The sequence below is a fragment of the Cavia porcellus genome, unplaced genomic scaffold (genome assembly GCF_034190915.1).
Source record: "Cavia porcellus strain 051 isolate PalLab524CR breed Dunkin Hartley unplaced genomic scaffold, mCavPor4.1 scaffold_1, whole genome shotgun sequence".
Classification (NCBI taxonomy): Eukaryota; Metazoa; Chordata; class Mammalia; order Rodentia; family Caviidae; genus Cavia; species Cavia porcellus.
In genome coordinates, this window is record NW_026947484.1 from 14191417 (window position 1) to 14207311 (window position 15895).

The following is a 15895-nucleotide window of genomic DNA, read 5'->3' on the forward strand; positions in this document are numbered from 1 at the left end:
TTTTTTTTTTTTTTTGTCTTTTTGAGACAGGGTCTCACTATGCAGTTCAGGCTGGCCTTGAGCTCACTTTGTAGCTCAGGTTGGTCTCAAACTTGCAAGGATCCTCCTGCCTCAGCCTCCCGGGTGCTGGGATTACGGGTGTGAGCCACCACGCCCAGCTCGTGATCTTTGATTTTTACTTTGGTTTCCTATCTTCAGTTTTTTGTTTGTTTGTTTTGAGACAGGATCTTGCTGTATAGTTCAGGCAGGCCTTGAACTCCCTTTGTAACCCAGGCTGACCTCAAACTGACTGCTTCAACCTCCCAAGTTGGTGGCATGTGCCACCATACCTGGCCTCCTCATTTTTAAAAGACATAATCCTTTTTATTTCAGTTATTGTAAAGATTAAATGAGAAAATTAATATCAAAATTTAGAACATTGAGTGGTGTATTGTAAACAGTGTAATGTTCTTTTGAAGAATGACCATTTAAAAATATAACGTGAGGGCTGGGGATACTGCTCAGTGGCACAGTGACTGTCTGGCAAGTGTAAGATCATGAGTTTAATTCCTGGTACCAGTAAAATAAATGTCCTCATTGTGAAAATAAATGTTAGGGTGTTCTTAGTCTGTGAGCTGTGGTTTGTCAGGCCTTGATCTAGAACTGAATAATGTTTTGTGTCTCTGGAGTTAAAAAACATTTTGTTGTTGTTGGTTTGTTTCTTTGAGACAGGGTCTCACTATGTAGTTGAGGCTGGCTTTGAATGTACTATGTGACACAGGCTGGTCTCAAACTCACAGTGATCCTCCTGCCTCAGTCTCCCAAGGGCTAGGATTACAGGTACACATCACAGGCAAAATACCATTTTGTGCTCACTGTTTTTAATTTTCAGGGGCATGTGTGTATGTTGTTGTCATTTTTAAGGTGAAGGGCTCAGAAGGGAGGGAGAAGATAAGGAATGACAGAGATCCTGCATTCCTCTGCCCCCTTGGTCACTGGTACTCTGTGTGTCTGCAGGCCTCTCTAGTAGAATTCTCCTATTCGCTTGCTGTTCTTCTTCCCTGGGTTTTAGATTCCCGCAGGAAGGAATGCAGACCTCTGGCCTGCTTTGCCAACATCTAGAGGTTGCCTGCAGCCATCCTTCCTTAACCTATGATAATACCAATGACTCTCTCTTCCCTCGTGTCACCCAGATCCTGAAAGGTGTCCTGGAGGGTGCCACCCGCATCCTCCCTGCACTTCGGGTCCTGAGCAGTCTTCTGTCTAGTTGCAGTGACTCTGTCCTCTTGTATTCCTTCTGCCGGGAGGCAGGGCTGCCTGGGCTGCTGCTCAGTCTACTCAGGCACAGCCAAGAGAGCATCACTATCCAGCAGGTAGGTGCCAGGTCAGGAGCATCTGAAGATGGACACGCGGTCCTTCCTTGGCCCTCTGTCCTTAAACTAATGTCTCTGTTTGGCCTAACTGCTTTTGTTTTCTTTGCTTTAATCTTTGTGGGGCTAATGGGTGGTGTCAGTGAAGTTGACAATGTGCATCATTATATGAGCAGCGGGGAGCATGATAAACTAGAGGTCACCTACGGCTACAGCCTGTCATGACCTTGTGGAAGTTTGGGCTAGTGTGCTAGATCTTCCAGTTTTCCAAAAGAAAGTAGAAACCTGGGTTTTTGTGCATAATTTCCCAATATTTAGAATATTTTGCTTTAGAATGTTAGATCATAGGTCTTTCTGGCTTGCCAGAGCAGGCTCCTGGAGTTGAGGTTAATTCCTGCTTAGTCATGATAGCAATGGAAAGCTGGGATTGAAACTCCATGTGTTTGGGGCTGAATCTCTACATCATCAAAACTGAGCAGGGGCTGGGGATTTAGCTCAGCAGCATAAGCGCCTGCCTTGCAAGCAGGCAGTCATGAGTTCAATCCCCGATACCGATAAAAAAGAAAAAAAAAAAAAACTGAGGTGAGAGGGCGGGGGACCCTCCCAGAATTAGTTTATAGGATATAGTCTGAGGCAGCTGGAATGCTGTACCCCAATGATCAGTGTGACTCTTGGGTGATTTTAAGGAATGTTTAAAGGATTTATTTATTTATTTATTGAGACCTGGTCTTGCTATGTTGTTTAGGCTGTAAGGATTTATTTATTTATTTATTTATTGAGACCTGGTCTTGCTATGTTGTTTAGGCTGGCCCTGAACTTCTATGTAGCGCAGGCTGGCCCTGGATTTGTGGCAATCCTCCTGTCTCAGCCTCCCAAATTCTGGGATTACAGGTGTATGCCACTATTCCTAACATTAAAGGAATTTTGAAAAATAGTTTTTTGAAAAGTAGAACCTCCTACATTTCATAGTCTTATTCTAGCCACACAAGATATGTTTACTGGCTACTATTTTTTTTTTTTTTTTTTTTTTTTGGTCTTTTTGAGACAGAGTCTCACTATGTAGTTCAGGTTGACTTGAGCTCACTTTGAAGCCTAGGCTGATCTTGAATGCACACTGATCTTTCTGTTTCAGCCTCCTGGCTCTTTAGAGTCCATTGACTGACACTTTGTCACCTCTTGACTCCCTGCCCATACTTCTCTCCCTCCTGCCCCTTTCTGTTTACTCAGCTTGACTAGATTTTTATGCACCTTTTATAAAAAACTACTATTTCTGTTCTGTGTCTTCACCACCCATGTTTCCCCTTCTTCTTTCCTGGCAGCAACCTTGGTGTGGGACCTTTTCAAGGGACCTGGTGGCTGTGATTCAGGCCTACTTTGCCTGCACCTTCAATCTGGAGAGGAACCAGACAGGTGACAGGTGGGATCAGAGAAGCTTTTGCTCTGTCAGCCAGTTCCTACCCCATTTCCTACCCCATTTCCTTTCTTCCTCATTAGGATGAAAGAGAGAAATTGTGAACTGACACAGGGCTAAAAATTAGCTGAATAGCCCTCAGAATTTGGCTGGTTCCCTTAAAAACCTTGAGACATCTCTAGATTTTTCCAAGGACTTTCAGGTTCTAAGAGTCAGTAGTCACCATGGCCCTAACTCAAAGGGTCACGATGTAAATAATCGAGAGAGAATGGCAGAGGAGGGGCTTGGAGGGTGTATGAGACTCTGTGTGTGTGTGTGTGTGTGTGTAGGGAGGAAAAAAGACAGCATTTTGATGTGTTCTGTGGCAGAGATTTTCCCACCTTCCCTTAACTGACCCTTTCATCATAGCTGGGCTTTTAGTAGATGAATGAGAAGAAACTATGGGCTCATTTTTTCCCCCAGCCTACAGGTGTTTCAGGAAGCTGCCAGCCTCTTTCTGGACCTGCTGGGGAAACTGCTGGTGCAACCAGACGATTCTGAGCATCTGCAGAGGGACAGCCTTATGGTAGCCTACCCTACCTTCTGATTTCTGTCTCTCCTGTCTTTCTCTGTGTTCTCCCATCCCTTTCTTATGACTGTAAAGGGCTAGATCAAATTCATACAGCAAACATTTTTGAATTCCCACCATGTGCCATATGCCATGCGAGTAAGAGAAAGTCCCTATCTTCAAGGGATAAGGGATGATAGAGTAGAGGAAAGTAGAAAGCACATGAGGGCGTCATACGGTGGCCCATGCCTGTAATCCCAGCACTCTGGAGGCTGAGGCAGGAGGCTTGCCTTGAGCTTGAGCCCAGCCTGGGCTACATAGTGAGTTCAAGGCCACCCTGGACTACATAGGGAGACCGTGTCTGAATAAAAATAAAAAGAAAGAACATGAGAACTTCATATAAAGTACAGATGCCCTGAAGACAATGCCATTAACCCCTATTCAGAGGTCATGGACGAAATCTTTAAAGGAAGTCATCTCCACTAGGATTTGAAAAACACAAAGCAGTTTGCAAGCTGGATGAGGCAGGAAACTAAGGGAGACCATTCCAGACAGAAAGAACAACTTATCTACAGGCCCACAGCATTAAACAGTTGGGAATATTGTGGAGGACCACAGGTAGAAACGTTTTTTCTTGACTCCTGCAGATCATGCAACATTTCTCAACTTTGTTTATCCCAAGACTAAGATTCCTAAACCCTGAAAATGAGGGCAGGAGAGTGGAGTGTCAAATGAGAAAACAGCTGAGCTCTCAGAGTTCTCAGAAGAGACAGAGAAAAACATGTGCAAGGAAGTAAACAATAGCTTGGTCATTGTTTACACAGTAATTGAGAGCACAAATTGGGGTAACATTCCTATCTCTAGCTATTCAAACCTTTTAGTCTGATATCCTAGTCTCATATTCCTTATTCATTCAAGTCAGGAAGCCTTAAATGACTACTCTAAGTCGCAGTCAGCAGTGACCATGTTACTGGCCTGTACTTCTCATGCCATTCTACAGTGAGTGGTAGCATAGGGAGTTTGGAGTGATTACCCTTCTTCCTGAAACCCTACATCAGGAGGATTGGGTTGAGGGGATCCTAGGAATCTTTGGGAATTCTTATATTCATGGTCCACAAATATGATCCTCTGCAGAGGGGGAGGAAAGGAAGAGGGAGGCAGAAAGAGGGAGAGGGAGGAGGGTAGTAGAGGAAGGGAGAGGAGAGGAGAGGAGAGGAGAGGTGAGGAGAAAGAAGGAAGAAGGAAAAAGAGGAAGAGACGGATGATGAGAAGGAAGAAAACAGAAAAAAAAAAAAAAAAAAAGTCAGTATTGATGGGCCAGGGATTTAGCTCAGTTGCCTCAGCACCGGCCTGGCAAGTGCAAGGTCATGAGTTTGATCCCCACTACCAAAAAAAAAAAAGATTAACATTGAAATTTTTGTCCTGGGGCTGGGGATTTAGCTCAGCAGCATAAGTGCCTGCCTTGCAAGCAGGTGGTTGTGAGTTCTATCCTTGGTACCGATAAAAATGAAAAAGACAAAAAAAAAAAGAAATTTTTGTCCTGCAAACATGAGAGTGAAATTATAGTTCTTTTTGTTTTGTTTTGTTTTTGTGCAAGGAATGCCTAGAATTAGACAGCTGTCCTGTTTTCCTCTCCTTCTTCTCTTCCTTCTTCTTTGTACTGGGAATTGAGCTTTGGGGCCTTGTACATACTAGAGAAGTACGCTACCACTGAACTGTATCCCAGACTTTTTTTTGAGACAGGATCTTACTAAGTTGTGCAGGCTGGCTTCTGACCTGATCCTCCTGCTTCCGAAGCCTCCCAACTACTTGGGATTACAGATGTGCACCACTGGGCCCAAAGTGCTCTATTCCATGCATCTCAGGGTATTCTTGGTTCTTATCACCAAGCTCAAGTTGGTCTTCTGATGCCCTGATGCCACCTTGCCCTTGTCTCTTTTAGTGCTTTGTTGTCCTTTGTGAAGCCATGGATGGAAACAGCCAGGCTACCTCCAAAGCCTTTTACTCCAGCCTGCTGACCACACAGCGTGCCGTGTTGGATGGGCTTCTTCGTGGCCTGACAGCCCCACAGTTCCCCTTCCACACACCTCCAGGTGACCAGAGCAGGGAGGGGAGGTTCTCTTGACTCGATTATTGTGTGGGTCCTGCTCTGTACTTCCTGCTGCCATCACCTAGAACAGTGCCTGGCCCATAGTGAGGATTCGATGAATCACTGAACTGAAGGAGCGAATGGAGATCTGAAACCAGCAGACCTCACCTGCATTCTCTGTGTTTCTCCATAGGGGCCCTGCATGTGAACCAGCCACTGCGGGAGCAAAGTGAGGATCTGCCTAGAGCCATTTCCTGCGCCCTGGCAGCCATGTGCACTGCTCCTGTGGGCCTGCCCAGCTGCTGGGATGCCAAGGAGCAGGTCTGAGCTGCAAATCCCACCCTCTTTTCCTGCTCCCCAGGGGAGCAGGAACACAAACTTCATGCTTCTTTTTGCACAGTACTTCCAGAAACAGATGCTGTCATTTTGGACCTGCTGTCATTTCGGAAGCAGGAGGATGCTTATATGATAGGATGTAGCCAGAATCTCAGAGCCTGTGGCCAGCTGAAGAGGGAGAGAGCCCACTGATAAAGCACCCAGGTGGTGGGACAGCTGATTGGAAGGGCTCAGTAACGTTGCCCCTGGTACCTGCATACACAGGGGCCAAACTATGCCTTGACTGTCCCTTCATTGGCCATGAAGATGGGCATTGAATGAAGCAAATAGAATGACCCCCAAAGAGAGACCAGCAAGGATTGAGAGCCTTGGTCACTAGATGTGTGAGGACCAGGTTTGGAGTAAGAAGGACCATATTGAATCTCTTGAGTTTGTCTCCATAGGTCTCTTGGCATTTGGCAAATCAGCTGGCTGAAGACAGCAGCCAACTCTGGCCATCCCTCATCTCAGGCCTGCGACATCCTGTCCTATGTCTGCACCTTCTTAAGGTATTTCTCACAACTTCCAGAACTTTGACTTTTTTTCCCCCTTTTTTAAACTCCCAGGACAGAGAAGTAGACACAAGAATTTAAGAATCCCTTGGAGAACTGGGTGTGGTGCCACATCCCCATAATTCTATTGCTTCGGAGGCTGAGGTAGGAGGATTACCATGAGTTTAAGGCCAGCCTGTACTTCATAGCAAGACCTTGTCTTAAAAAAAAAAAAAAAAAAGAGTGAGAGTCCCTTGGAGGACTCCATTCTGCTTTTGAATTTGATCAACTCAGATAACTCCGTGTGAGCTAGTCTTCACCAGAACTGGGAAATGTCCCTGTTTCACTATTTCAAGCAAGAGGCAGGAGTCCCTCACATCCCCAAGGCTGGGGACAGCCCCATTGAGTGACTCACCTGCTTTTCAGCTGAGCCTTCCTGTCCCAGAGCCTGGGGCTGCTCTGTATCCTGACGGACTCCTTCTTCTCTAGGTTCTCTACTCTTGCTGTCATGTCAATGAGCACCTGTGCAGTCTTCTAGGGCAAGAGTCCCTGGCCTTGCAGTCACTGTTGATGCTGGTCCAGGGCAAGGTAGGCCAACCACACAGGTAGGCACCTCATGGCAGCCCTACATCTTAGCCGGGGGTTGTTCGATAGCTCAGTTCCTTTGTAGGTGAAAGTAGTGGATTGGGAGGAGTCCACTGAAGTGGCCCTCTACCTCCTCTCCCTTCTTGCCTTTCGGCTCCAAGATCTGCCTTCCAGGTGAGTTGTAAAGTAAGTCTCCCCACTACAGTTTCTCCCACATAGCCTCCGTGGACACGGTGTGGGGAGAAACACCCTCTAGGCTCTGCTTAGGAGAACTGGGCACAGAGAGAGAGGCTTTCTATACAAAGACAGACCTGGATTTCTGTCAGCGTGGGGCCTTGGAGATGGGCACAGAGCTGAGGTGAAGAGAAAAGCCCAAGGGAGAAGGAGGGCCACTACTTGCCTTCTCTAATGTGCCGCATTTCTCCGTGTATCTCCCTATTCTAGGATGGAGAAGCTAGGCAGCGAGGTTGCTATGCTCTTTACCCACTCACACATCGTTTCTCTTGTGGTGAGTTTTCAGTCTTCCCTCTCCTTCCTTTTACCCCCTGTCATCCATGCATTCAGGGGCTGGGGTAGTCCCTTTTCCTTTTGAAGCTGTTTTTCTTTACCAGATCAGAAACATAACCCCTCCTGCCAGTCCTGAGCATAATTTAGACTCTGATGGTCCTTCTGCACTACCTCCCCTACAGATTGCAGCAGCCTGTCTTTTGGGACAGCTTGGTCAGCAAGGGGTGACCTTTGACCTCCAGCCCAAGGAGTGGATCGCTGCAGCCACACATGCTCTGTCTGCCCCCACAGAGGTGAGACCTGCCAGGGAGGGCACAGCTACCTTTTCTCCAAGTCAAACGCTAGAACTTCTTTCCAGGGGAAAAACTGAACTGCTAGTGAGCCTGAAGGAGAATAAGGAATGCCAAAGGAATCAAGACTGCTTCCTCCTCTATCCTTTTGTCCCCAGATATTAGGCTCCTCTGAGCCCAGATTGATCAGGACTTCAGATTTCCTATGCAGGGCTTTGAAGGAAGGAGCAAGGCAGGGGACAAAGGGGAGACAGATGGAAGTTCTCTGAGGTGTCAGCCTTCCCTGCCTGCTTCACTCCACCTCTGGGAGCTCATGATCTTGTGGCTAAAGTCTTCCTCTCCGCCCTCCCCTCCTGCTGTGGAGTCCACTCTTCTCATGTTCTCCTCCTAACCGAGATGGAGAAAGGTGATTTCTGCAAGGATCCCCCTTATCCTCCCTCAAGATGGTTCCAAAGGTCCCATTTATTCTACCTTCCAGTAGCTTCTCAGGCCTCTCCCCTCTGACACCATTACTGACCTGCCTTAGTTTATGTACGTGACTTTTCTCTTCTAGTTTCTGGTGCTTGTCTATGTAAGGATCTCCCCTTTTAGCCTTTACCTCTCCAGACTGTTCTCCTTAGTGCCACTGCAGGGAGCTTTCTTAAAGGAAAATGTGGTTATTTGCTTAACCAATATTGTTTGAACACAAGCTCTGAAACTATAGCAATGATTAAAATAAACAAAGGAAAAATTGCTCTTGCAAAGTTTATATCATAATCAATGGTTTCCCATTGCTTCTGGGAGAAAATCTGGCTGCCCACTGCTTGTAAGAGAAGCTCAGACTTTGTCTCATGCTACTCAGAGCTCATCTGGTGCCTGTGGGGCATAATCCTGCTACACTCACAGAGTTGCCATTTCCAAATTGACCATGGTCTTTTATACCTACCTGCCTTTGTTGAGTTCTTTTTTTTTTTTCCTGGTACCAGGGATCGAACTCACGACTACATGCTTGAAGGCAGGTGCTTATGCTGCTGAGCTAAATCCCCAGTCCCTTACCTGCCTTTGTATGTGCTGTGACTTCTTGGAATGGTCTTCCCTCTGACCATCACATTTTCTAGTCTGCCTGTAAAATGTTTAATGCATCAGTTTTTTACCTCTCATGTTAGGCACTCTCAGCTGTGTCCCTAACCTATTACCTAGCAAGTGTCTTCCTAATTACAATTTCTGCAATGTCTGCTGATGCTACCAGTCTATGTCCTTAGGACACACACTGAGTGACTAGGCAGAAACCAAGATGTCCAAGGCTAAGACAGCTCTTCCCACTCCACTGGACCAGGGAAGAGCTGTCATCCCTCTTGGGGCTCTGCATGCTTCTTCCCTCACTCCAACAGGTCCGGCTGACTCTGCCAGGTGGCTGTGGGTTCTATGATGGCCTTCTCATCCTTCTGCTGCAGCTGCTCACCAAGGTACAGGTGTATCTTGAGATGAGTGGAGTTGCGGGACACTAGGAGGGGAGAAATGACCCATGCTTGCTGTTCCTGTCTTTTTTTTTTTTTTTTTTTTTGTCTTTTTCTTTTTTATCGGTACCGGGGATCGAACTCACGACTGCCTGCTTGCAAGGCAGGCGCTTATGCCGCTGAGCTAAATTCCCAGCCCCCTGTTGTTCCTGTCTTTAATTACTGTGCCTGCAGTGGCCTGATTGCTGTTGCCCCACCTGCCCTCAGTGGACGCCTCTGAAAGAACCCATTAAAGCAGCATTTCTGAGGATCCGGTGGGGAAACAAGGAAATTCCTCGTGTAATTTTTTTCTATTTTAAAAATAACTTTAAAATTTTCTTTTATTGGCCTGTGTACAACTCAGCCTTGGCACACACTGACTGAACAGGCCAATTCCCTGAGTTTTAGCAGGAACTCACATAGCTTGAGAAGTTCAGAGGATTAAGATATGATAAGAAAAGAAGACAACATGAAAATACTAGGTAGGAAGACAAAAGAGTTATTTCTGTGACTCCCTTCCCTGCTAGGTCAGAGACAGGAGGGAGAAAGGCATTTGCCAGATGTGGTGGCACATACCTGTGATCCCAGCCTGTGGGACGTTGAGGCAGGAGGCTCGCAGTGAGTTCAGGGCCAGTCGGGGTTACATAGTGAGTTGAAGGCTGCTCCAAACCATAGGATAAGACTCTGTCTGGAAATAAACAAAAAAAGGAAAAAATAGGCATTTAGGCATTTGGACTCTTGACTTCTGTCTCCCCACCTACCCATTTACTTCTGTTTCCAGCAGGGGAAGGCTGGCCTGATCCATGACGTGGCTAGCTCAGAAATATTGACTGTCCTGTGGCATCGCTTCTCCATGGTCTTGAAGCTGCCTGATAAGGTGTCTACACAGGAAGAGGACTTGTCATTGTCTGGTCCACCCAGTCCAGAGCCAGACTGGACACTGATCTCACCCCAGGGTATCTTCCTGCTAGCCTAGCCTCCTTTTTGGGGCCAGTATATGGATCCTGCCTCAAAAGGAGGCAGCCTCGAGTTGGGTTAACCCACTGAGAGGCGTCTGTTAGTGCTGCCTGGGAGAGGATGACAGAGTCTCCAAAGGAGCTGATCAAGAATGGGGAGGGTACTGGATAGGTAATAGTTCTGGGAGTCACAGAGAAGAAGGGGTATCTGAACCTCTTGCCTGCTTTACTAGGTCTTTCTTCTTGATGTTTTTAGGCATGGCAGTCCTGCTGAGCCTGGCCATGGCCACCTTCACCCAAGAGCCCCAGTTATGCCTCAGCCACCTGTCCAAGCGTAGAAGTGACCTCATGTCCACCTTGAAGTACCTGCTTTCCCCCAGTTTCTTACATCACCTGAGCCAGGCGTGAGTCTGAGCTGAAGGAAGAACAGTCACCATCGGTGGGGACAGGGTAGCGGGGAAAAAAGTAGCTGCCAGCTTGAGTTATGAAATTGGGGCATAAGATAAAGATTAGGCTGGAAGCCTAAGGAGTTGCCGAAAGTGGGGAAGAGTTCTGGGGAAGGATTGAAAGGAAGGGAAACATCAGAAAGGGTGGGTGAACAACACCAAGTTTGTTCTTCTCCATCCCCTTCCTTAGGCCTCATGGGCCTGAGTTTCTTCCTGTCGTGGCACTCTCTGTCTGCCAGCTCTTCTGCTTCCCCTTCTCCCTGGATGTGGATGCCGACCACCTTGTAGGAATCTTGGCTGACCTCAGGGATGCAGAAGTTGCAGCCCTCGTGCTGCAGGTACTTGGGCAGCTACATGGGCATGGAAGTGGGAGGGGCAAATGGCTAAGTCTTTGGTCCTCTAATTCAGTGCTCAGCAGTTCCAGGGCTCTCTTAAGCCCCTGTAAGAGTGGAATATCTGACTTGATCAAAGAGTTGGAGTAGAGACAGCATGCAGGCCTGAACAGCACATGCATTTGGAGCTGGGCTGTTCTTTCTCTTTCCATCAGTGTCCTGCTTGGCACTATTGGAGTTTAGTAGAGAGAACATCGTGGTTGTGACACTGGAAGCTCAGCTCAGTCATTTCCTTAGTAGCTCTTGGCATTAAGCCAGGGGTCTGTGGCTGCAGAGATGAGGCCTGCAGACAAGGGAGTGAGCTTGGGAAGAAGCCGCTTTCCTGGATTTCACATGTGTTTTGTGTAGTGTGCTTTGGGGCGGGACTTTCAGCTCTCCTCAGCTTGGCTTTTCTGTCTCCAGCTTTAGAGCTCCTCTAAAGTGGGGAACTCTCTCTTTTTCTAAATCCCTTTTACCTGCATCCCTGTTCTCCATGCTCCCAGGTCTGCTGCCATCATCTTCCACCATCACAAGTCGAGCTACCCATCAGCCTCCTCACACGCCTGGCCCTTATGGATTCTACCTGTCTCAACCAATTTGTGAGCACAGTGGCTGCCTCCCCTGAAAACATCTCTTTCCTCTCTGTTGCCCTCCTGAGTGACCAGCCACTGCTGACCTCTGACCTCCTCTCCCTGCTGGCCCATGCAGCCCGGGTACTGTCTCCCAGCCACTTGTTCTTCATCCAGGAACTCCTGGCTGGCTCTGATGAATCCTATCGACCCCTGCGTATCCTCCTAGGCCACCCAGAGAACTCCGTGCGTGCCCGTGCTTTTGGGCTCCTGGGATACTTGCTCCAACACAGCATGGCTCTGCGTGGGGCACTGCAGAGCCAGGCTGGACTGCTGAAACTTCTGCTGCTGGGCCTTGGAGACCAGGACCCTGCTGTGCGGCGCAATGCCAGCTTTGCAGTGGGCAATGCAGCTTACCAAGCTGGTCCCCTGGGACCTGCCCTGGCAGCGGCAGTGCCCAATATGGCCCAGCTACTTGAAGATGCTCAGGCTGGTATTCGACGAAATGCTGCATCAGCTCTGGGCAACTTGGGGCCTGAGGGGCTGGGGGAGGAGCTACTCCAGTGCCAAGTACCCCAGCGGCTCCTAGAGATGGCATGTGGAGACCCTCAGCCAAATGTGAAGGAAGCCGCCCTCATTGCCCTCCGGAGCCTCCAACAGCAGCCATGTATCCATGAGGTATGGTCCAAGGGACATGTGAACTATGATCCAGAAGGATCCTGTACTTTCACTATGTTCCTCTGAGACAATCAGTAAGGGGTTAGGGTATCTAGAAATCAAGCATTCTTTGTCTCTGGGTGTAGAAAACTCAGGCAAGGAGTTTTCCATTTATCATCTCACACCCTAGAGTAAGGAAAGGAGCTGGAAGAGGGCATTGAGCTAGGATATGCCTGAGATCTCAAAGAGCACAGCTTTTGTCTTCCAGAGACTGGGCAGCAGGAAAGATCAAATGTTGAGGCCATAAAGAAGCCAACTATTTTTTAAATATTATGCTAAGCATTTTACCTTTATTATCTAATTTAAGCTGTTATTACCCTCATTTTCATGGTGAGGGAACTGAGGCAAAAAATTTTAGTAACTTGTCCAAGTTACAAATATAGCAAGTCTCAGGAATCTGGGTCCAGAGCCCATACTCTTAACCTTTGCTTTATTGTGCCTTTTCTGTTCAATTTTCAGTGCATGAGGAGACCAGTGGAAATCACATATATGCCCATGATAACACATTATATTGGTTCAATGTGATAACATTGGGTCATTTCTGAGAATAGAGGTTTGGCAGGATGGTAGTGACAATTGTAGGAGTTTCAGGGATCCACCTGGAAAAATACTACAAAAGATTCTTGATTGAGGTTGAAAGATCAGGCTGCTTTTGTAGTTCATTTGTTTGTGTCCCTACTTCTTTTATGTTCTTAATTCTTAAGTTATGGATCCTCTTATCATCTTCTAGTCTTTGTATTATTGCTGTTTGTTTGTTTGTTACTTTGAAGAAGTTTTTCATTTCATTCTCCCATATTACAAATCTGCCCTCCAGTTCAGATAGTCTGTCCTTAGTTTCTTTCAAGCTGTTATGCCAGTTTTCGATAGAGTTTTTAGTTTCTTGGTAGTCTCTTTGAACCTGCTTCACGTATTCTATGCTTTCTCTATTTTCTCCATCAAACAATTCTCCCCTCTTTTTCTGCTCTTCCATTCCACCGTCTGTTTTTTATTTCTAAGATGACAATATGTAATCCATTAACTAGTGATTTCCTACTGTTTATTTTTTTCTGTAAATCTGTATAACTTGTACCCTTTCTCTGCTTTTTTTTTTTCTCCTTAAATAAAATTAAAAAAAAAAAAAGAAAGAAAGATCAGGTTGGTAAACCAGGCATGGTGGCTCACACCTGTAATCCCAGCACTTGGGAGGCTGAGGTGGGAGGATCCTTGTGAGTTCGAGACCAGCCTGCACTACAAACTAGGCCCAAGGCTAGAAATTAAACTTTTTGGCTCACTGTTAGTTACTACTGCATTCATTACCTCTTCCTGGAGACAAATGCATGAGTCCATTGATGCCTTGGTTTTATGGATCTGCAACCAAAGATCCTGGAAGTAAATTTTTTTTTCTTTTCTTTTTTTTTTTTTTTTTTTTTTTGTCTTTTTTGTTTTTATCAGTACCAGGGATCGAATTCATGACTGCCTGCTTGCAAGGCAGGCGCTTATGCTGCTGAGCTAAATTCCCAGCCCCATGGAAGTAAATTTTTGATTCTCATGATTCCTGCCTCCAATGTAGCTTTTCTTACATTCAGTCTATTTTAGTTTTCTGAGATAGGATCTTGCTGTGTAGTACAGGCTGACCATACACTCACTATGTAGCCCAGGCTGACCTTGAATCTTCAGTGATCCTCCTGCCTCAGCCTGTCCTGAATGTTGGGATTACAAGCATATGACACCATACCCAGATTCCTTTCAGGCCATCCTGAGTCCTCCAAACTCATCTCTTTTTCTTCCTTTTCCCAACTGGGCATTGGTGATCTAACGAGTACCCTTCACACCACCATTGCTGAGCCTCATGGCCTGTTCTATCATCTGCTCTGTCCCAAAGGTGCTGGTGTCCCTGGGTGCCAGTGAGAAGTTAGCCTTGCTCGCTCTGGGGAATCAGTTACTGGTACAAAACAGTTCCGGGCTTGCCTCTGCCAGACATTGCAAGAAACTCATCCGCCTGCTAAAGCCACCTGACAGCACATGATCCCAGGTTCCTGGGGTCCAGCCTCCAGCCTTCGTTACTCTGCTGTTGCCAAGTCTTCCTTACACGCCTCCACAAGCCACCAACTCACCCGAGGGCACGAGAGACTGAAAACAAGGACAAGCTGCCAACTCTCCTGGGAATGAGAAACTAGAAGAGATTATATATAAAGCTCCTTCCTTTTCCAAGATTCAAGATCGTTTCAACCAGTAAATTTTATTATTGTCAGTACCAGAGAAGATTCCTTTCTTCTCTATGTACGGGGGTCTTTTTCCTAATAACATGCTTTATAACCCCAGGAACAGGCCACCCTGGACCTTAGGGAAACATTGCCACCTCGAAGTTCTGTCTCTGTCTGGAGCTGCTAGAATGCTCTGGCAGTTTTTACTTTAGGCACATTGGCCTCTGTCTCAGGTGAAGGCTGTGAGGATAAATGTCGTGAGCCCCTGTTGTTGAGGGGTTCCCTTAGCCCACATTTCTTTCATGGGTGAGAAGTATATCTTTTGTTTTGTTTTTTGGTAATTCTGTTTGTAAACTTTTTTAATAAAAAAAATTGTGCTTCTCCATACTTGGAGCTCCCAGGGTAAGGGGTTGGAAGACGCAGCACCGTTTAGCTTCTATAGGGGCCTGGAACCCCTGGGGTCCTCTTCATGCAGGGTCCTGCTTTGGGACCTTACCTATATCTTACTCTGCCTCCCAGCTTCCTCCATCTGCCTTCTAGCCAAATGTGGTCCTACTCCCAAGTCACAGCCAATGGAACTGAAATAGTAAAGTGTAGGATTGAACAGAAGTAAACTGAGTTTCTTTGAGGTCTCAGACCATTTTTAATATTTAGTGGAGTTTCAGTGTACTGCATAGGGAATCCTGGATGCTTTAGATGGATAATTATTTATGGAGATTGTGTAGCTTACCTGAAAGTGGTGTTGGAATCCCTGAAAGCAGCAATGTTAGAATCATAATCTAACTGAGCATATACTAGGAAACTTAAACCTTAACCCATTGAATAGCTTAGGACAAGCTTCCAGGGCCCTGATTTCTCCATTTATTTTTTCCTTAAACCCTAGTTTTTTGTTTTTTGTTTTTTTTAAAGAATGGTACCAGACATGATGTACATACCTGTAATCCTAGCACTTGGGAGGCTGAGGCAGAAGGATCCCTGCAAATTTAAGGCCAGCCTGAAATGCATACTGAAACACTGTCTGAAAAAAAAAAAAGGAAGATATGTAAGGTGCCCTTAGTTTTATAGCCCTCTGTCTTTGTTACTTTTCTTGTTGCTGAGACAAAATACTGGACATAAAAGAAAAAGGGTTTATTTTAGTCCACAGTTGACTGACTCCAAGGCAGGGCAGCATAGCAGAGGAGCATCACAGAGGAAAAACAGTCCATGGCATGGCTGACAGAAACTAGCAAGCAGCAACCAGCCTGCTTTTTCCTATTATCCCATCCAGGTTACCAGCCTTTTGGGTGGTGCCACAAAACTATGCTAATTCCAGTCAGTGGACTAATTTAGTACCATGCACTTTTAATCCCACTATTACATACACTAGATCTAGCCAGCTTCAAAAAGCCCTACCTATGAAAATATGAGGCTTTTCTTGAGGAGGGGGCATCTAGATGTAAGCCATAACACCCTTGTTTTCATCATCTATTATGTTTACACTTTAACAAAAATGACATTTTTCTAAGGACTGCCTGAATTTTCTATCCAGATTATT

At 46.3% G+C, this 15895-nt stretch overlaps 1 protein-coding gene across 7 annotated transcripts in view; it reads left to right on the forward strand.

Annotated features, from left to right (window-relative positions):
- Stk36 (serine/threonine kinase 36) overlaps positions 1-14748 on the forward strand; it is a 27308-nt gene extending 12560 nt beyond the window's left edge. For 3 of the 7 annotated variants that reach the window (XM_003464037.5, XM_063245056.1, XM_063245078.1), the window contains 16 exons: positions 1173-1352; positions 2669-2766; positions 3223-3325; positions 5250-5400; positions 5590-5717; positions 6176-6280; positions 6752-6850; positions 6933-7021; positions 7292-7355; positions 7537-7647; positions 9015-9089; positions 9901-10075; positions 10332-10479; positions 10712-10859; positions 11396-12139; positions 14040-14748. In XM_003464037.5, the coding sequence (XP_003464085.1) occupies positions 1173-1352; positions 2669-2766; positions 3223-3325; positions 5250-5400; positions 5590-5717; positions 6176-6280; positions 6752-6850; positions 6933-7021; positions 7292-7355; positions 7537-7647; positions 9015-9089; positions 9901-10075; positions 10332-10479; positions 10712-10859; positions 11396-12139; positions 14040-14183 (2562 nt within the window). In that variant the 3' untranslated portion in view covers positions 14184-14748. Of the gene's footprint in view, positions 1-1172; positions 1353-2668; positions 2767-3222; positions 3326-5249; positions 5401-5589; positions 5718-6175; positions 6281-6751; positions 6851-6932; positions 7022-7291; positions 7356-7536; positions 7648-9014; positions 9090-9900; positions 10076-10331; positions 10480-10711; positions 10860-11395; positions 12140-14039 lie in introns of those variants that run through there. The other 4 variants (XM_013146197.3, XM_013146194.3, XM_063245065.1 and 1 more) reach the window with 4 other exon arrangements.
- Positions 14749-15895: the final 1147 nt, after the last annotated feature.